The 21,473-nt window shown below is 41.1% G+C and overlaps 1 protein-coding gene across 1 annotated transcript in view; it reads right to left on the bottom strand.

The window, feature by feature from the left end:
* The window catches only part of LRP8 (LDL receptor related protein 8), a gene marked incomplete at both ends in the record, with an annotated part of 193,883 nt that overhangs the window by 28,408 nt on the left and 144,002 nt on the right, over positions 1-21,473 (bottom strand). The window contains one exon of the mRNA XM_082311520.1: positions 15,244-15,372. Within this exon, the coding sequence (XP_082167646.1) occupies positions 15,244-15,372 (129 nt within the window). The remainder of the gene's footprint in view (positions 1-15,243; positions 15,373-21,473) is intronic.

Raw genomic sequence — 21,473 nt, 5'->3', positions numbered from 1 at the left:
AAAAAGGAAGTGAGAAACAGGAATATTTCTAGGGCTATGTACAGTTTCTGCAACAGATCAATGCTGAGAAGAAAAAATTGCTTTTCTAGCATTATTTTGATGAATCTCAGAAACAGATCAGTGAGCAAAATTTTTCATAGTCCTTTGATCCCTAATTTTTGGGCAAGGCTGTAATGATTTGCACACTCCAAATGTGCATTAATTTCCTTTCTCCCAACTGTAATGAGCCCATCTTTTTTCCCTCATTGTTTTCCTGGTCCCACCTCCACCCCTCCTTCTGGCTGTATGCATTTCCCTTCAGAAATCTGCTGCATTGGCAAATTAGAGACTGATAAACATATGTGTGGGATACAGACAATGGAAGTTTGCACAAAAGCTCCTCCTCTGCACCTACAAATCCCATTACAGATATAAAATTACTGATAATCGCAGCCAGAAAATAGAAGCAGTTCAGCTTTTGTAACATCTCATGAGGACTTTCTCAGTGAAGCTTGTGAATTACTAGCCGGAAAAATTGCATGGTCATGATTATTTTATTTCTTTTTAAAAATTAAATTTAGTGTGAAGACAGCACTAGAGACTACAAGTTCTCCCTCCACTGAACAAGCACAGCAGCGTGGCTGGTGCTAACTCCCCCTTCCCACCACCGCAGTCCTTCAGTGGGGATCAATCTCTGCAACTAACTCATGCAGCTAAAGCCAGGGGCAGCGGCACCAGCACTGACAGGGCATCACCTGCACTGGGACAAGGCCTAGGAGGCAGAAGAGCAGCTCTTTGTGCTCAGCTCTTCCTGTCTGCAATTACAGTAGCCATACGCTGCTGGGACAACCAGTAAGACTGATGGGCTGCTACCCCTGCACCACGACAAGGAGGCCGCTGGACAGCCACCAGAGCTGCCGCAGGGGCCACTGCAGTGCATGCACTAGCAGCCAGTGGCAGTGCCAAATGGGAGCACATGGTCCCTTACTACAGAAGGCTGCTCTAGGCACCTCCTGGTGAACTCAAGAAATAAAAATGCCCTTTTCTTCATTTACAGATCTAATGACCATCTTCAGGCTAGCTCAAATAGGACAGTTCCTTCTGTGTCACACATGCCTCCAGCAGAGACCTCCGTCTCCCTGTGCAGCTGGCTCTCCTGCTGGCCATGGGAAGGCAGACAACGTCCCAATTCCTCTCACCCTTCCGTTATCCTCTCTGACAGCTAAAATCCGCAGGGCATGCCAGGATAAAGCAAAGTCTGCAGCTTCCAGCCACTCGGGGACTTGCTCTGGCACAAACAGGCAACAGAGGAGAAAAGCTGCTTATAATCCCTCTGTACCTAGGCAAGAGCCAGCATGCTCATGCTCTTTGGGGTCCCTGCTGCATGGTTTGGTGCTAGTTTGAAGAACCCAATAAAAAGCAGCACTACAAATTATCTTAATAGCACCTGGGGAGATGAGGATGGGGAAGTAAAGTCCTAGGGACAGTTTACTTCACACCTCCTTTCATAAATCTGTCAGGGTACCTAGGTAGTCCCATCACTACAGCATTTCACTGCCTCCAGAGCATTTAAATAGAAAATGTGCAGATAGTAATTAAATGATCACTGGAGTATTTTTTCCTTGACTTGAGCAATTTGCTTGCATTCTCTGATTTTGCCACCTGTCCTATTATAAGCTTATTCATGCAAAGCGAAGAAAACAAATATTAACTTGCTTTCCTTAGTGCCAAAGAAATTAATAAATGTCGTACTCTAAGATGCAAAATCTACTTCAAATATGGAGTCATCCCAGTACAAATCTTGGAAATGTTTGTAAAGAAGAAGTGTTTAACCAACAGGCTTCAAAGCAGTAAACAAGCATAATTACAAAAACAGTTTTGTACAGTACTGTAATACGTTAAGGTTCTTCACAGTTTTAGGAAGTAAAATATCACATCTAAATGATAGCGTACGTGTGCTTTGGCCTATAGACAATATATACCAGAGGTGTTCTGCATTAATTTCTGCCTTGTACTATATACCAACAGAGAGAGCACAACTATCACAGGTTTCGCCTCACAGCCTTCAGCTGCAGTCTTGTCACATCTCTTGAGAAGAGTGGAGCAGAAGCAGTCTTTGGATAGAGGAAGTTTGAAAACAAAAGAGAAGAGACTGTAGTTGTAGAGTTAGTGTTTTAGTACTGTCTGGTTCTCTTTTGCCTGGAGCCAGGATTTAATCAGAGGCTTTAGTGAGTGGTCTGGTGCGGCATGAACAATCTTAGCTCAGGTGCTGTACCAAAAAATTAAGATAATTCTACCACATGTTTTTTAAGTGCTTATAGAGAAAAGGAGAATGCTCTAAAGACACAGGGCACTCTTTGAGAACTGTAATTTCAAAAAATATATATTTGTACGTAACAACATTTCTACAATGGACATCTCTACCAAGCATGAATCCTCAAATCTGGATGAAACTCAAAATAAGAAATAAACAGGATATCTATCATTAATAGGAGCTTGGAACTACGTACAATGGACTGTAACTGCTGCCTCTGCTAATCTTTAATTAAAGATTTTCTAGCTTTTCAGTGAAAGTCAGATAATTAATTCATCTCTCTCCTCCAAAAAAGTCAGTTCCACTTGAAATTACATGAATGGCTTAAAGAAAGATGATTATTTGGTAAAATTTGTGGTGAAGTGGATAACAGCAATTACAGATGCTGAAGACAAGAAAATAAGATGAATTATTATACTGCATTTTTCTGACACCCTCCCCAAAGCAGCTTGAAAAAAGTGTGGCTCAAAATTTCTTGTTTGCTTAAATCTGATAATAGATCTTCTAAAGAAGGCAAAGGATGATTTGTGCACACTAACATTTGCACTGGGGAGGGAGAGATCTGCTGTTGATTCATCACTGCTTCAACACTGGCAGGAGAGGCTGGTGGACTTCAGAAACTCTCCTAAGCTGTAAGGTTTAGGATCTGAGCTCCACATGGCTGCAGGAGGGGAATGCCTGAGCTCCACCTGCCCAGGTATTCTGCGCAGAGTGCAAACCCAGCTACCACACGCAGCCCACATAAATTCACCTCTGAGCTGGACCACGGATAAGGAGGCCACAGAGTCCAGACAGGCTAAATTAAGCTGGAACTCCCAGGCCAGCTACCGATGCTGTCATCATATTAGTTTTATTTCATTAGTATTTATTTTCAAGCTTAATTGTATCTAAATTATTTGTTTTGTCTGCAGACAATTGGTGTGCTTACCAAATATCTGAATATTTCATACAGATCTTCAGTCAAATGCCAGTCTTTAAAGCACAGATTCATGCCTAGAAGGACAAATTTCCCACGGAAAGCTGCCCTCCAGGAAGGACAGCAAAAGAGATGGAGGTAAATGAAGATGACCTTGAAGCGCATTGCTCTGAAAAAATGACAGGCCTCCCATAGAGGGAATAATGCAGCTGAATTGCAGTCTCACTACTAACAGTGGTTGTTGCTATGGTGATTGATACCGAAAAGCCCATATAGATGAAGACTGCAGAAGGAATAGTAATTCCTGATATTGTTCAAATCACTAATGTAGCTAAGGAGCCACCTCACACACTCTTGCAAAATAATATTTGCATGCACTCACTGCCTTTGCCACACTGCTCCCCTCAAACACAAATGAGTTCTTTTTCTATTCTCTGCAGCAGTATTTGCATAGTATTAGTTAATTATAATGGAGCAACCAGATGCCAAAGCTCCTGCTGATAAATAATAGTTGGTTCAAAAATGTATCTACCGATTTAGAACATATTTCCTGAGAATCATATATTCATTCAAAGTGGTTTAATTTTCTGAAAATAGAATTAATTATGACCCCACAATTTACGGAGAGAAGCAGCTTATGTACAAAAGGTATGCACACTCTGAATTTCTTCCCTTTCTTTAATCTTACTTATGTGCAATAATGCTGCTAACTCATACTTGCAGTCTCCTCAATTTTACTTCATACCAGGAAAAGTGTTGAGAAGTTTATTACAGGTTCTTCTGGTTAAATGACTGAAAATGACCTCAAAATAAGAACAAGCGAGTCCAGTGTAGAGAGTTTAGTGATAAAATAAAGCAGCTTGGGAGAAAAAAAAAAAAAGATGGTCAGAATGCCTAAGGTTGATACTGTGCTGCTTTAATAAAGACATTATTGTTACTCTTTTATATTCTGATTGGAATATAATCAGCTGAATCAGATTGGAGATGTTTGGTACTAGCCAAAATTTAAATGGAAAAAAAATCTGCTGGGATGTGCTTAGTGGGTTTCTTTTCTGACTTTGAAAATTGGCACCTGTACGGGGCAAGCTCACTCCTATTCCATCAGATATGACTCGCTTATTAAAACAGCAATTTTACAGATTACACCAATTTGGCAAATCCCTCAGAAACATCTGATAATAACCATGAAACTAACAGCTGCTCTAATATTATCACACAAAATTCTGTATTTCTGAGGAATATATAAACGTTTTTCCAGCAACCAGAACAGGGCCTTGATCCTGTGACAGTACACATAAAAACCACATTACTGCATATGTAGACCTCCTGGATTCAGCAGGAATCCCTGTGGTTATGAGGATTGCCTGCACAGAACTTTCTGCATGAGCAGGAGTTAATTTAGCCATTGCAGAGTTTAAATCACAGACACTTTGCCAGGAAAAGCCTACACCATAGATCTCAATGTCCAGCCATTGGGCAGACTTCCACTCTGTGCTCATCTGCTAATACAGGGACACAGACTGCCTTACTACACCTGTCTGTTTTCTCCATGGCTTTCTGGTTTCTTATGTCCAGCTCAGGAGAGAGACTTCATCAGAATCTTAAAAGCAACACTTCAGTCACAGTGGCAAATGACGGCACAATTTGTTTTATTCTCAGAAAACATGCAAGCTCTTTTTTCTTTCTGACTAGGAAAGGCAAAGAATTCAAACCCATGTCTGTTGGTCCACAGCTATGTTGCTGGCCTGCCACTTCCCAAGCACAGGGATGGCACCAGTTTAACCAGTTGGAAAACTGAACCCGTTCCACCAGAATCAATCAAGTCTTTTACACTGCCATAACTAAGAAGGGAATACCGGAGATTTGTAATGACCTACAATACTTATCTTTATTGAATGCAGACAAGGAACAAGGGAGCAGCAATTGACACCACAAACCTACATGCACTGCTAAAGCCTATGCAGCTACTCTCACGTCATGAAAACTGTGCACACCTTGAAAGCAGTTGAAGATAAAGAAAAAAATCTGAATTCTTAGGTAGAATTCTTCATTGATGGAATTGCCACAGAGGCCTAACTGGGGAAAACAGAGCAAAGGAAAGCCACACTGGCCACCCTCAGGATACATTTCTGAACCAATGGGCCAAACAGGTAAGGCAAACAGAAAAACCTGAATTCAGCCTGATAATCTGGTAGCTACAGCAATGGAGGGTTCATGAGTTTTAACTCCGCTAAGTAATGAAGGACAAAGCAGTGCTCACATTGCAAGCAATGAGGTCACTGCGCCATAAAATCTCCACTTCCGCTAATTTACTTTGCTTGATGGGAATTCTCTGTAAGAGAAGATATTTCTTCTTATTGCAGTTTGGTTCACTATTAGACTTAAATATTGCATTTAGAACATGGCACTATTAACTCTTCCGGAGCACAAACAAAACACGGAAACGCTGGGAGTTGTCACATCTCACCCCCCAAGTTTACTCAACTGTCTCTCACATTTCTCTAGGAACAGCGATCCAAAGTGAGTTTGAACAAAGGCTCAATAATAATTAAAAAGATACTTTTGAAATAAAACAGTTTGCAAGGCAACTGATGTGAAGGGAAGAGTACCTTAAAAAAGAAGCATCAAGGATACAATGAGACAATTGGCAGAATTCAGTGTAGCCAGATTCAAGGTTATGAATACAAGCACATACTGTATTGACCAAGTCTATGAAAACAAGACCACTGTGGTGGTTTTGGGAGGGGGAGAGATTGACAGACTTTTCAGGAAACAACCAGCCCCTAATTATTTTCAGTTATGTGGTATTAAGGGGCACAGCTATTAGTTGATGTAAACAACATACCCACATCATGTATCCACAATTCCACAAAAGAACGGTAATCTTTTTTAGAAAAAAATGTCTTAGATTTTCTACTCAAATGGAAAATTCAAGCGCTGAGTGACGCTCACTGCAATTAAAAGTGTAAGGCTCATGTGCTAGCTACATTCACTTTAATAGTAGTGAGATTTCTATGGCATTAGGATTTGCCCTTCAGTTTCTACGGCTTTGAAATAGGAGGCAGTGCTTTCCTGGATTTGAGCTGAGAAGAAGAATCAATCGTATAACACGAGTAATTATTTTAAACTTCTTGGAAAAAAGAAGTGTACTGAAGTGTATTTTATTGTGAGCTAAGCCTTCCCAGTCATATTTTATCAAATAAACAAATTTCTTTGCAAAATATAAGCAAAGTTAATCCAACCATTATATCTTCCTCTGTATGAAAATAGTGTATTTCAGCCACTAAGAAAACTTTCAGATGTTGTTTTATCCATTAACATGACTCATAAAACAGCTTTTTTTTTGGTTTTGCATCAAACATTACATGGCCATCTCCTGCGTAGGACTGTACTGAGTTCAAGCTAACTGATTTTGATTCAGTCTTCAGATCATATGCTCAGGAAGCATAACTGTTAAGAACTCGTTAATTAGCATAACGCCTATGTACCCGTGGCCACCGAAGGATGGAACTCCTACCCACATATCTGCCATCGTAACATGATCATTGGCACTGACAGCTAAAGAAGATTTCCCTTAATAAAACTAAACAGATTCTTGCTTTTTGAATAAACAAGCTCAGAATTATAGCTCCATTCTTATGAAGAAAGCACTTCAGGGACATGAAATACAATCATATTTAGCAATAAGAGATACTATTTCTTGGCTATTTCAACTCCAAGAGCTCTAACCGTTGAAAGACAGACTGCCCAGAAGATAAACATAACTACAGGCGAATTTTTGCTCCTCTGACAGTATGACATGTGAGACTGGAAAGAAGAATCAGAGACAACTTCTCCAGCTAAAGTACCGAAAGAGCAGCAGGACAAAGCTTTTGTGTGTGCGCACAGGTAACATGCAGTCCAGCAGCATTAGCCTTTCATTTTAATTATCCACAAATCTTTGTATAAAACCAGTTCTTTCCTACCACACTTCCACAACTCTGTGAAAAATTATCATTTGGGGTGTGTAGGATTGGTGTGTCTGTGTGCACGTGAGCATGTGCCTGCAGTGTGTTCTTAGCATCTACTCTTTTTTCCTAGTGTACCTTCAGGGAAACATTGTAAAAGTACCAAATTCTAAATTGTCTTGTTTTCATGCTGTGTTTTCATCTATTATGCTTTAAAGAATAAATTATTCATGGAACATACTGATACGGACAATTTATCTGTAACCGAGGGATCAGCACAGACCAAGTGTGCAGAGGCCACAACCAAAGCCTGCTATCATGAGCAAGTCACCACTCAGTACTGGGAAACTCCATTTCCAGAACATTACACATGTCTGTTCTTTTTTTAAACCTAAGCTCAAGAGACAGCAGTAGGGAAAACAAAGCCATTTTGCCCTAACCTTCTGCAGGTAGAGCCCTGGCACAGCTTAGGCCACAGCTTTAGGGTTTAATTCTTGACTCACGCAATGACTGTCCTACCTCTAACCTGAGTTCATGCAGTATTTTACATTTAATTACAACAAGCATCCAATATATTAAAAATACAACTACCTTAATTTTTCCTGGAAGAGTGCAATTAAAGATAACTACCAATCTCATTTTTCTTGCTGTTTTGTTCTGAAGGAACTCAGGACAAATATGATTACAGGCTGAGATTTTTCCTAAATAACAATGGGGATTTTTCTGCAATTACTACTGCTTTCGAAGGAGCTCTAATACTTTAAGCAGTGATAAAGTGGCAGCTGTACATGTTTAATTTCTGAGAGCCAGGGCATAATGCACAAGCATTAATCCCTCCAGCTGTCCAGTAATTAAACATCATGTAAAGCCCAGAGGATATCATTGCTGTGCTACCTTATCTTATTTATGAAGGACTTTCATTTGTTAAATCTATAGTAATTTTCTTTCCATTCTTGGAAATGATTGTAGATTCCTCCACCATGGCAAGTGTACTCAAGTTACAGCTATCTTCTATAAAATTACAGGAATTTCAGGCTAGCCATGTCTCTTTTCATTACATGCTGAAATAATAATGAATAGTGATAACAGATAAATATTTCCTCCACGGGCAGGCACGAATGCAATACTATGGGCTTTAACCCCATTAAAATTGGTGGGCTTCTCAAGGAGAATATATGGCAAAATCTGATCCTTTGGGTTTGATTTCCCTCTGAGCTGACTGAGGAACAGTACATCACTGTGCACCTAGCCTGTTAATGAAGGTAAGGAACAGAATTCGTAACTTTGACGAAAGCACCTATTAATCAGGCTGCACAGGAAGATAAAATTAGTGCTACATTATCACCAAGTAAAAAGCTCTCAGTAGGATTTGTGGAGATTTGGAATGAACAGAATTAGTATGGTCAAATCCCCACAGGTAGCACTGGAAGTGTGACTCAGATGCAAAACAGAGGTACCTTTTACTGCGTGAAGAAGAAAATGATGCTGAGACAACATGATGCTCCTTATTGCTACAGGACAATGATAAAAGATGATAAAACAATTTAACTGTCAACAGAAAGGTCACTTCATGTGAGCGCAGGTGCAGTGTGGAGGAAGGTGGCTTTAAATCAGCTTTGTAATTTCCCCACTTCAGCTGGCTCATCACCAGGTGGATCTGCTGAAGGATCAGACCAGCTTTAGTCTGCTTTAAATTCTGCCTTCTGCCAATGGTTCTCAGGTGTTGGGAGGGTTACTGAGCAGGGCATTGGAAAGAGTTGACCCTGAAAGCTTTCTGCACTTGGACCTTCCAAGAAAAGGATCCCTCACTGGTAGGCACTGCTGCTTTTCATGGAGAATCACACATGTGCCTGGAGCTTTGCCAGGAAAGAGTAAGTGAAAAGCTCCTGCCCAGAGGATCTTGTAAGTGATATATATAGCATGGAAATGTGAAGGCTGTGAGCTACCACAGCAGGGACCTGTGGCTTACAGCTGAGCAAGACTGTGCTTACTGTTGTTTCCCTTATTAATTTAGAAAACTTTACCCAGTTTGTTCACTTTCAATCCAGCATATTGTATCATAGGGCTGAAAACCTAGAACTAGTTCTGAGATATATGGTCAGCAATGAAAAGCTGGAAGACCAGGGTCCAAAAGAAGATGTTCTCAGTAATAAGGCTGTCACCGTCATAAGACTCCTGCAGGAATTACTGGCTCTCACTCTTGGACAACTTTATGAAATCAGTATAAGTATGTCTGTTACCTGCAAAATTTCCAAGTATCGCTGTCTCTGTACTATAGTTAAGCAGAATAAATCATGGTATGGGAAAATATCTTATTATGCTATCACTATATCAATGAATACCTCATTTCACTGTATCTGACTATTGGGAAAGGGGAAAATTGTACACTTCCAACTCCTCATCTGCAAGACATAATTTCCATACTGGGTGCAAGAAGTGGTCCAGGTGAGAACCAGTAACACAATCAGAAGAGATGAGGCCAGAGCCTTGCTTTCTCTGTTGACCATCCCAGAGTCCTGTCAGGAGGAACAAGTGATGTGTGCATTAAATGGGTGCCATGCCCATTTCAGCTGTTACAGGATGGTAGCTCTTCTGTTCTAAAGCCATGGTGAAATGCTCTGTGCATTCCTGAGAGGCTGACAAAACACTGGTTAGTGTCTCCCTTAGCAGAGATTTAACAAGTTCTGCAGTAGTTAGTAAAGTCCAGACTGACCCTGAGTTGTGATGCTTCAATTACAGTCTCCCATAATATTTAATTTCTCTTTTTAGTCTCAGTAAATGCATTCCTAAGCTTGTCCAATCAATTGTGACAAAGGTTAGGTACACTGGGAGCAGAAAACCTCAAGCAGGGAGACAAGAGAGAGGAAGCCAGCACCTCCAAGCCAGCAAATTCAAGACTGCTCTTACATTATTAACTGTCGATGTCTATTTTAGAGGACTAAACCTGACCTATGACTACAACACACTTAGTATTGTAAAGACACAAATTACTTCTGCTCCAAAGAACTGAAAAATAAGTGCTCCAAAGACCCGAACAATAAGTTTATTTTCTTTTGATATGCTCTTTTATTTTATAAAGGCAGTGTTTGCATTTTCAAAAATTGTTTGTGCACTGGAAGTTAGCAGTGGACTTAACGCCTACCTGCTGGAAGTAAATTATTTAGGCAGACAGGCACTTAGCTACCTACATGCATGGATTAATACCCGCAATTAATCCCTGGTGCAATTACAGCCTGTGCAGACACAAATCTGGATCCCTAATCGCTGGTGCTTTATCCACTGCAGGTTAAATAATTCACAGCTTCCATTGCTTCCTCGGGAAGTTATTCCACAGAGTTAAAATAGCACCATTTTTCCTCCTTGTTTATGGGTGAACAACAACAACAAACTGCCTTACCATCCACTGATAATGGCTTCCATGCGGTATGATGGGGTCAGTGCCTGGACTGCTTATGAGAAAAACTGCTTTCCTAATACTGGTACCAGACCAGGCCTAACAGGCCAGCAAAGGCTGTTTTACACATCTCTGTGGAAGTTCTGATTTTAATGGATTTCACCTATCAAATTGTTGTTTCTCACTCCAGACATGGCAAACAGTACCCTTATTTCAGATGAATACAGTCTGCTTTGCTTACTACTAAGGCTAGCTTTTTATAGGGCTAGATTGTACAGGGAGAGATGAGGAACTCAAAGGAAATATTTGACTTATCCATTGTTTGATATGCATTTTTTTTCAGCATACCTGCACTTAGGTAAGTCCAGAGCTTGCTAACTGCAGCTGAACCCTTTGTCTAAAGAAGGTTACACGAAGACAGCATACAAGACTGCAAATTCTCTCCTTCCCTGAAGGAAAGACATTCTGAGCACTGCTGTGACAAACCTTTTTCAGATCACACAGGGTGCTGATTGAAACAGCAAGTCTTCAACAGTGACAAAAAGCAAAGGACAGGAATGTAAAGCACCAGTTTGTTTCCATTCGTGCAAGATGATGCACCAAGGATGTGGCTGATAAAAAGCACAAAGGAGAACCCAACACAAACAGAAGATTCTCTTATTCATATTCTGTACTTTTGTCCCTGAATTTTTGAACAGCAGCTTTCTCCCTCCAGCTGGTCATGCCAGTGCCTACACTGACTATGCTGGATAAATTTCACATTGATTCAAACAGCAATTACATAATTCTGAGAAAATCCAGCAAGAATTATCAAACCCAGAAGAGTATCTGAAAAGCAAGTTGTTGGGAGGCCAGAAGCAGACATAGGAGGAAGAACCATAATACACTTCCACTGTTCTTACAGTTTTGGATGATTCTCCTACCATAATCATTGTTTTCCTCTCCTGCACTCTCCTGAAGTAGATCCTCCCTTAACTTGGACTGTGAACATTTTGACATAGGGACAGGTGCTTGGACAGCCTCAGCACAACCAAGCCCTGCTCCTGTATTTGGATACCAAGGCAATATTGTTAGTGATACCAATTACATATGCAGAAATGGAGGATCAAGTAATGTTCATAAACTCCATATTAAGTTCTTTAGAAGAATTTCAATACTAAGAGCCAGTTATTCCTATCAAGAAATAGGAGTATCCATAGCTAAAACGTTTAAAGTGTCACATTAGCTTGAAGTAATAGCTTTATTAACATAGATTTAGAAAGAGCTTAGAGTTTTTCTTCTGGATGCCCTCACTCACAATATCTTCAGGCTCTCACCATAGAAATTATCCTGAGCACAAATAAACTCCCTTCCAAACATTTATCCAGAAAGATGTGTTATTTATAGACAAGTTGGTCAGCTCTGTGATAGGTGCAGCCTTAGCTATGACAGGGTACTCTGCTCCAAGGGGCTGCAGGTGACAGTCAGTGATGAATCTTCTTTTAAAATGAGAACAAAAACATGGGTGCAGAGGTTTAAAAAAAACAAACAAACAAAAAAGAAAGGTCTGAACCGAAGAACAGACTTTTTTTTTTTTTTTTTTATCAGGATACTGTGTGCTGCTGAGATAAGAGAAAATGGATAAAGGAGGATTCTAAACAGGGAAGAAATAGGAATGTTAACAGAGTATCCGTGGATAGGCTTAGTGAGGTTTATCAGATTTGGATAAAAGAGAGGATAGCTATCAATCCTCCACAAGCTCTCAGAGTTTAAATGACTAGCACATTTGTTCTCATCCATGAGAAAAACACCTTAATTTGACAAGCAACCTCACTGAAAATGCTCCCACAACAGCCATTCAGCAGTACCTCCTGTTTCCTTCTCAAAGTGAGTTTAATGCCTCTGAAAGGTGCTGAGTTGACAGATCCTAGGACGGAAAGCTGCTGCTGTTTGCACCCACCCAGGAAGCTCCAAGTCTGCTTGTCAGTGCCCTTCTGCCTGGTCCTCTGGCCAGAGAACGGCGCATCCCACATTCAGACTCAGCAGCGACCCCTTGGCAGAGATTGCCAATGTGCGCCCACCGAGGTGGCAGCCTATGTGGGGACAACACTCAGTCATAAGGAACTAGATGAAAGTCGCTAATTCATTTCACATGAGTTACTCAACAACAATCAGAAGATGGTAATTTGTCCTTGCATTAAATTTCCACTTTAAGAACCTGCATGTGCACTAAAAACAGGGAAGATAAGCAAGACTAGAGATGCTGAAACATTCAGAAGAGAAACACTCAGCTATTTCTAAATCCATTAATAGCGTAATTATGCTGAAATTATGTGGCACTCAGAACATATTTATATTCATTTTGGGGGTTACCTAGAGCCTTGAAAAAAAAAGAAGTTCAATGCAATTTCAAGTAGATTTTTATTATAAATAAAAGACTGCATGAGACAATTCCTACTGGTGTAAGCAGCAGCACCATTAAATTAGCGGAGGCAGCCACCAGTGTAAAAATTTTTCTAATTTCACTAACTCATATTGGGAAAAGAATAATTTTTTCAATAGCAGTTATAATTATTTTCTGAACTTGTCTCTAATTCAAGCCTCCCATTCAAAGGAAAAAAAAAGCATATGCTATAGAGAGAACACTAAGGGTTTCATACAGAAAACAAATAGAAGACTTTTGAAAACTGCCAAAATATCATTAGCTTAAAGGACACAGAACCAGGGGCCTAAGCACATCACCAACTTACCACATCATAATAATTTATTACTTAGCAACTGTCCATGCACACGCACTTAATTCCACGTGAAATAGGAGGCAACGTAAGGCAACCTACGCTATTTCCTTGCGAGCCAACCCAACTGGAACTATGACGCACAGGCTCCTCGCAAGCACAGTAACCTCTTACTGTTACCCCATGACCTCTGAGTCATGTGCAATATGGAATGAAGATGCTTTGAAAAACTTTGTGTTGAATCTGTAGTTAATTGAATTAGTGAGTCACATCAAACCTTCATACTGAGCTTCATACATAACAAACTGCACACTGGGTTTCATTAGCAAGAGTGAGGCCAGCAGGTTGAGGGAGGTGGTTATTCTCCTCTAGCTGATAGTTGTTAGGTCGTATCTGAAACACTGTCCAGTGTTGTGTCACTCTGACCATATAGGAAAGGCATTCGCAACCTGGAGAGCGTCCAGTGGAAGTCCAGCAAGATGGTTATGGTGCTGGAGTACATGATATACAAGGAGGGGCTGAGGGAAATGGTTTTGGTTAACCTGGAGAAGGTTAGAGGGAGATCTTATTGCAATTTTCCAATATCTAAAGGGGTGATACAGCAAAGCTGGAGGCCAACTCTTTTCAGAAGTGCACAGCAAAAGGTGAGGAGGCAATGGGCACAAGTTGTGCCAAAGAAAAAAGAAAGGACAAAGAAAAAATATTTTTACAATGAGTAGCTAAACACTGGAACAGGTTGCTCAGACAGCAAAATCTTTGGTAAGATTTTGTTTGATAAAGCTGACTGCAAAGAAATAAATTTATCCATGTTTTACTCAGAACGACAAAATGTTCACAAAAAACATATTTCATTACACATCTTCAATGAAAAGATACAATGTGGATTATGAAATGGCTAGGTATTAGAGCCCAAAATTCGGTTTTCAAATGAAGAAACATCTATGTGTGTTTGCATGTCATCATTCATCCCTTTCACCAGCAATCTGGAAGTAAAAATAACATTGCTGATACCACATGCGACACCAGAAATATTGATGGATGGGTGAATAGCTACACAGAGCATGAGATAGCTTCTTAATAGCCTGGGATTGTTTGCACACAAAGAACGTAAGAACGACAAACAATGTTATATAAGAACAGTATCAGAAAGGCGATTTTACTTCTGCACAGACTGGTAAGACTGATATTCCCTAAGTTCTGGTGGTCTGTATAAAAAGAAAGTTGGAAAATCAGCTGGGATACCAAAGGGAGCCACAAAAAAACGAGTCAAGCATTCATTCAAAAGAAAATATTTGACAACAAGCAGCATAAAGAACTAAATATGTTTAGTCTATCAAAAAGACAGTTTGAGAAATGGCTTGATTACACAGTGTAGGAGTTTTCACAGAGGGAAAACACTGTTAAAGAGCTCTTTCATTCAGCAGAGAAAGGGCTAATAAAAGGCAATGGGCATTTAGGGACTGAATTTAAAACAGTTACAGTAAATAGTGTATCATTCTCTCTCTGTCCAGTGAAACTAACAAGCTATTAATAAAGAAATGTCCAGGCCTATCTATTATATCCCAGCAGAAGCTAGCCTTAGTCTATAGGGCTACGCTCTGCAGGAGGAAGGACATAGCGGTAAGCTGCTGAGCTACCACAGAAAAAGGTTTGAACATTGTTATTTAAGTCCGTATCGCATCATTTGGGTATTAACCCTGGTAATCATGTTCCAAACTGACTAACTATATTCTGCTACAGTAGTAAAAGAATACTTAATTCTCCATAGAGTTCACTTTATATTCTCCAGCTAGCTCCAACGGGAAAATCCTTCTTTCCTCTCTTTTTCTAAAATTCACTAAGCACTGCAAAGGTAGAGCGAATGAGTTTGTTGGCAGGAAAAGTCATCCCTTCACATGCAATTTATAACAGTCACTCTAGGACTTTTATGGTCCTAAAGGGAGATGTTGCATACATATTAAAGTATTACTCTAACTCACCAGGAGTACAACCAGCCTCATCAATACCACTTTCACAATCCTTCTGCCCATCACATCTCCAGGACGATGGTATGCATTTGTTGCTTAAGTCTCCACAGCTAATTTTTTCATCTGGACATACTTGCTTGGCTGGAAGAATAAAATAAAGAAAAAAAAAAAAAAAAAACAACAAAATAAGTTAAACATAATTCTAGACATTGCTAACTTTGTTTACACTTTTAAAGTTACTGTTATTTTGCATGGCTCAATCCTGACACATATTGTAATGAAATCCCAAGTCAACACTGATTTTGAGGTGTGGCTGCTGACATGTCCCGCATGTGTTTCCCAAAAGAGATCACAATACTTTTACACGGGGAAAAAAAGGGAAAAAAGCGCACCACTGTTTATTTCAATAAAATCCCAGAAACTTAACTTTAAACTCAAAGGGATTAGGGGAGAAGAACAGCAGTCAGATTTGTATGCAACTTCTCCTACCTAGCATTTCCTTGCAGGTAGGCTCTTGCTTCTGGTCATCCCAATGATGCAGAGTTGTAACAAACTGGGCATAGGCCCTGTGGCTCTTTACGCACTCTTGGGGCCTGGTGGCCCGTTCCCACCTTGTCTTTGCCATCTCAGTCTGTGCATGCGCTAGAAGCGCCCAGCTTTGTGCTGCGACTCTCCTCTCTCCAACATGCTGCTGCCTCTTGAATCAAGTCTCCTTGCACAGGCTCCCCCAGAAACAAGGACCTTCCTGTCCTTCCAGCCTGTGCCTGACCCAGCCAATACCTTCCAGGAAGGTAACTGTACAGGAACATGCAAATAAAACAAATACCACCCCTCACTCTTATTTTCAAGCTTAACTCAACCAAAATGACCAAGTTGCTTCAATAGATCAACAGGGATTTCAACTGAACCTCGGCTGGTTGAAGGACTGGCAGAAGGACTGGCATACTCGGTGGGAGTAATGCTCAATACAGCAACAGCACTGCCAGTTTGTGACTGCCTCAAACCCCCAATACACTCTGCTTTTGCTATTAAAACACTAGTACCCTGCACACAGCAGCAGTAGTTCTAGACAGACTACTGTGAAAATACTACCTCAAATTAAGTCAGGAAAAACAAATTGCCTAATTTTAGTATAAGGGTTTACTTCTATCTTTGGTATTGCAAAGCAATTTCTAAATTTAATGACCTAGGCAGATTATGGTCAGTAAACCTGGGGAAAAAGTGGCAAGCACAAGCATGAAGTCACACATATTAAACAAACTTAACTGTAACTACCTAAATTAAAGGTGACTGTGATCTAAGACATGGAGACGTGAAGACCCGCAGAAGCAAAACCCCCAGTACATGCAAGAATACAACTATGAAAAAAAATCTGCCAAATTTATCTGGAACCAAGTAAGCTGTGAAGCTTGTTCTCTTACAACTATTTTGCGTTGCCAAAATTCCTTTTTTTTTTTTTTATACTAGTGTAAAGAGCAACAGATCTACATTTATTGTGACAAGGCTGCTCGAATGCATAATGTTCCACAGTTTAAACAATTGTTTAGTATTCTGGAATCCTCATCCAGTTTGGCAGGATTTACTTATTAAACAGACCAATTTCTCTCTAAAAAATTACATGTTTTCAAATAGTTCTTCCATTGGTATTAATAATGATAATGCTACATATGGCTGCAGATCAACTGAAAAGGGAGGAACCTAAATTCTGAATTAAAACTTTCACATTACCCTGCCCTGGTAAAGGTATTTATGCAAAGTGAATCAGCTTCCCAAGTGCTGAGCAAAAGAGGATGAAAATTATACCTCTCCCTTTCCACCTGCACAAGATGTCTGTAGAGGGGCATCTTACAGCCCCAAAGCATCAATCAACCACTTAGAAAGCAATGTCATTTAATCCCAGGATTTCTCTGTCTTAGCACCTTGAAGTGCTATAAGAAGCAGTTTCTAAAAGCTGTGGGCAACCAATATATCAAGAAAAATTAGGTCCTGCCACAGATAGTTAATAATAGATGTAGTGAAGTTTTATAACTCTGAGGCAAGACAGCATTTTTGTTGAAATTTGCTCACTGCATACCTAAATAACATTTATGAATGTTGCATGATCTACAGGGTGGGGGGGTGGGGTGGGTGGGAAGGATCCTTACTTAGGCTTTTTGATTATTTTACCAGCAGGTCACTAATAAAAGTCACCTGACATTGGAAAGGCTCCACAACACCACCCCACCAGGATCAACATGTCTGCCAGCTCAGATCTGTGCCCTGCCACAGGCCAGGAGCCATGTCCCGCATTTTCCCCTTGGCCCTGGTCCTTCTAAACTGCAGGTTTATAATGCACGACCGCAGGGACGCTCGGTGGCGCTGAGCACTCGCGTCCTTCCGCAGAAGTCAGACAGCACGTCTGAAAACCAGGTCACTTGCCAACTATGCAAAATGGTGTAAAAGGAGGTGCTTGCCCTCACCCTTGAGGAAGCTGGCATGCCTCGCTGTGGCTGAGCTGCTCTGGACACCATCCCCAGAGCTGTATGCTGAGGTGCACCATCCTTAAACATGCCTAAGTAATTCGTGGATACAGAAGGAAAAACAAATTCTGTGGCAGCTGATTGGCAACCAGCAGCCCCCTCAAACAAGAAAAAATGGAGCTAAAATGGTCCATTTGGCCTAGAAGCACCACAGCCCCTCAGCACAGAGGGCTCACACCCCAAAAATACTGCTTCTGCCAGCCTTACCCAGCCCTCTCATGCACAGGTGTGAGTCTGGGGAATGCTGCATGGAAAAATAAATGTGCAGCCAAGTCACTAAAATTTTTTTTTTTTTTAAATCTCTGTACAGAGCCACGCAAGGATTACAGACTGCACTCTCGCAGGAGGAGCCTGCAGGGGCCAGGGAAGGAAGGCGCCAGAGGCCTCCCCTCACTGCCATCGGCCCCTCTGAGGAGAAAGGTGGCAACTCTGAAGAGAAGACAGCAACTTCTGGGAAAGGGACAGGGATGGCCACAGGCCACGTGTATGAGGCAGCACAGGAGGCCTGGGGATGTGAGAGAGAGGCACAACGCCTGGCTGCAGGGAAGGGACCCCAACCCCAACAGCAGGGCTGCCTTGTCTTCTGAGGGACCTGCCAAGCAGCATCCATGAAACCAGGGCTTTTTGCCACAAATACCATACAAAGGGATGACGTGACTGGGGTCTCCAGCAGCTACCTGGGCTTTGCATTCCTCCATCACTGCCTCCAAAGCCGCTCAACTCTGAGGTGTGCAGCTCCACGGCCACCGAAACCCATCTCTGCCCTCCCAAATGTCTTCACCCCCAAACCCTGGCTGCTGAGGAGCTGCTTTGGAGGGCTAGGCAGATGGGAGTTTGCTGCTGGGGCAAGGAGGTCACAGCTCCCCCACCCTGCACACAGCTGCACAAGGCAGAGCACTCGCACCCTACGGAGCCCCTCTTCTTCCCCCATTCAATTCAAGGTTGGGCCCTGTGACAAGGTTTGCTTCTAGGCCACCCCATGCTCTAGAACAAGTTTTTACCATAAGCAAACACATGCTTAGAATACATGAGATAAAAATAACTTTCTTTGCTAGATTTATTACTCCAAATGGAATTTCATGCTTTTGCACTTTGAAAGTTTGTTTCCTGTCTGCATTTGTGCAGTGCGTTCAAGAACAAGGTTTCCATTGGACTGGCATACTGGGAAAACTAGGAGACCAAAGAAAGTTATGAAGACATTTGTTAATCAGGTTATTGTTCCACATCCCAAAAAATTGTTCTAGTTCTTGCTACAGTGATGGAAACGAAAATTTGTTTTGTTGCTAAGTAGGACCAGCTTTTTCATCCTTGTAGTAATCTCCATTGAGAACTAAGTGGGTCAAGATAGGCGAGAACACTTTCCACACACCTGATTTTGAAGAAGGCGAAATATAATTATAAAATGGTATCATAACACACTGGGATCATTAACGAGCAAAAAGCTTATTTATTGGTCGCTGTTTAAGTATGGACATTCCTTTTGCTTGGTTGCTGTGGGCAGATGCTTAATAGCTTTGGGAAGCCGAAGGTTCAGAAAGGTATGGACAGAAGACTCCTATTTATGGAAAGCAATCTCTGTGACAGAGTTATTAAAGACATTTAAAAAATGTAAATCAAAGCTTGAACTTGCAGGGATGCAGCAACAGAAGCTGCTGTTGGTCACAGTTCATCAAATCTCTGCGTTGCAGTGGTTTCTGCACCCAAGCAATCATTGCATGGAAGCCAACAACTTGTAAGCGCTGGCAGGTAACAGATAGGAGATAGTGCATAAAACTCAAAGAAAAATTTTGATGAAAATACTTCTGCATTATTTCAGAAAGTTCGGTTCCCCCCCCCCCCCCCCCCCCACCGCTGGAGATGCTGCAGCAGCACAAGTGGACTCAATGCTGTTGTCCATGCTATGAAACAGGCTTTTAGCTACTGCAATCCAGACTTAACGTTTCTGTTTCTGGATGCTGCTTATACAAATCCAGGCCTTCTGGGCTTACGTGACCAAAATGTTTACTTCCTACTTTTGTCTTCATCCACCCAGAAAGGAAAGGGTTAGCGCTGTACGTGACGGTGAGTGCTCTTACCCTGGATATATTCTGGACCAATGCTAGTTATAGCAAGATCTGCCTTTTCAGAAAAGCACCATTAAACAACTTGGTTGAAATGTCAGACACATCAAGACCAATTTATCACAATGAACTGCAAATGCCAACGATGGACAACAATGGTTTATTTATAAGGAGACAAGAGCAAAGAAGACAAGAAGGTTCCATTTACTCACTACCGCCAATGGCACATTCTTCTTTTTCTTTACAGGAGGCTACAAAGTCTTTCAGAGAACCATAGAGCCTAACTGGCGCCCCACTGTTTGCTTCCTCTTGTGCCACTGCTGTGCTTTTCAGGCTCCGGACATCATGTATATTCAAGAAAGCCCAAGAAAACAGAATTGATTTACTTTCAGAAGACCATTTGTCAGGTTCTCACCAAACAGGTACTCTAAGAGCATACACAAAATGTAATTAAGCAGCTTCTATTGGTGGGAAATCCACAAGACTTTTCATCAGCAGACTGAAAAGAACGCCCTTTGTGGAAATACTTCATCTTACAGGTTTGAACAGTATCTCTATATCTGCTGAAATAACTTCCCATCCTCTCCAGACTGCCCCCTGTGTTTTACCCAGGTTCTTCAGAAGAAAAATCCCAACCCAGAACTTCATTCTGCAACAGAGAAAATACCGTACTAAGATGGTTTCATTCATTTCTAACATGCTAATAAATTGTTCCTGCAAAACTTCCACTACTACTTTATTATGGAACTTAAAATTCCTATCTCCCTCTTTCCTCCAGCAACAGTCTAGTTGTCGGCTTTTTTTTAAAGGAATGTTTTTTAACAAGGATCTCCCCTCCTCAAATATTGCCCTTAAATCTTCTTTTGTCATAGCTGGCAGTCCTATCTCAGAGATGTACCAAGAACAAAATAAATGTTCATACCTGCCCATGTACAGGGACCAGTACCTCTACGTTTCCAGCCAAAACAAGCACAATTGTTAAATGAGCAGCTGTTCAGAAGAGAGAAAGGGAGCTGACAGCTGGAGGTTGCTTAGGGAAATTCAGAACTCAGAGTTCTCAATTCCTGGAGATTTGCGATTCAGAAAAATATCTCAGTCACATGTTTGCATATGTAGTCTTTTTTTAATGTATGCGTGTGTGTATATATATACATGAATGTATATCCCAGTCTACACTCACTACTGACTTACATCTGATACTTTCCCATTGAAGTATTTAGGGTACATAAGAAACACATTTCAAAATCCATCTTGTGACTTAAATTACTAATACAGCTGAAGATGCATCTGCACTGGTATTTTCCTTGCCTTGCCTCTTCTCCCACCTCAGCGTGGGTGCTAGGAACACTGGCTTCTACCCTATTCACCCACTAGTTCACTCCATAGCTCAGGACAGGTTGCTGTTGCCTTAGTTCACTTAACCCTGCAAGGCACATCAGATTTTCTGCTAAAGAGTGTTATATAATCATATTTGTTATATTTAGTTAATCTCCTTTATCTCCTCCTTGTGCCAAGCCGAGCCCAAACCAAACAATTTCAAACAAGAGTCTCACTGACAGCAAGAAGTGTTTGCATGGGATCAGCAACAGCCATGGTGGATGCGTCTCAGGAATTTCTTTGGCATTGATGTACAGAGCACACACACTGTCACTACACAGGAATT

The sequence above is a fragment of the Platalea leucorodia genome (genome assembly GCF_965183815.1).
Source record: "Platalea leucorodia genome assembly, chromosome: 5".
NCBI lineage: Eukaryota > Metazoa > Chordata > Aves > Pelecaniformes > Threskiornithidae > Platalea > Platalea leucorodia.
Note: the sequence above shows the minus strand (reverse complement) of the source record. Positions and strands in the feature narration are given on the sequence as shown.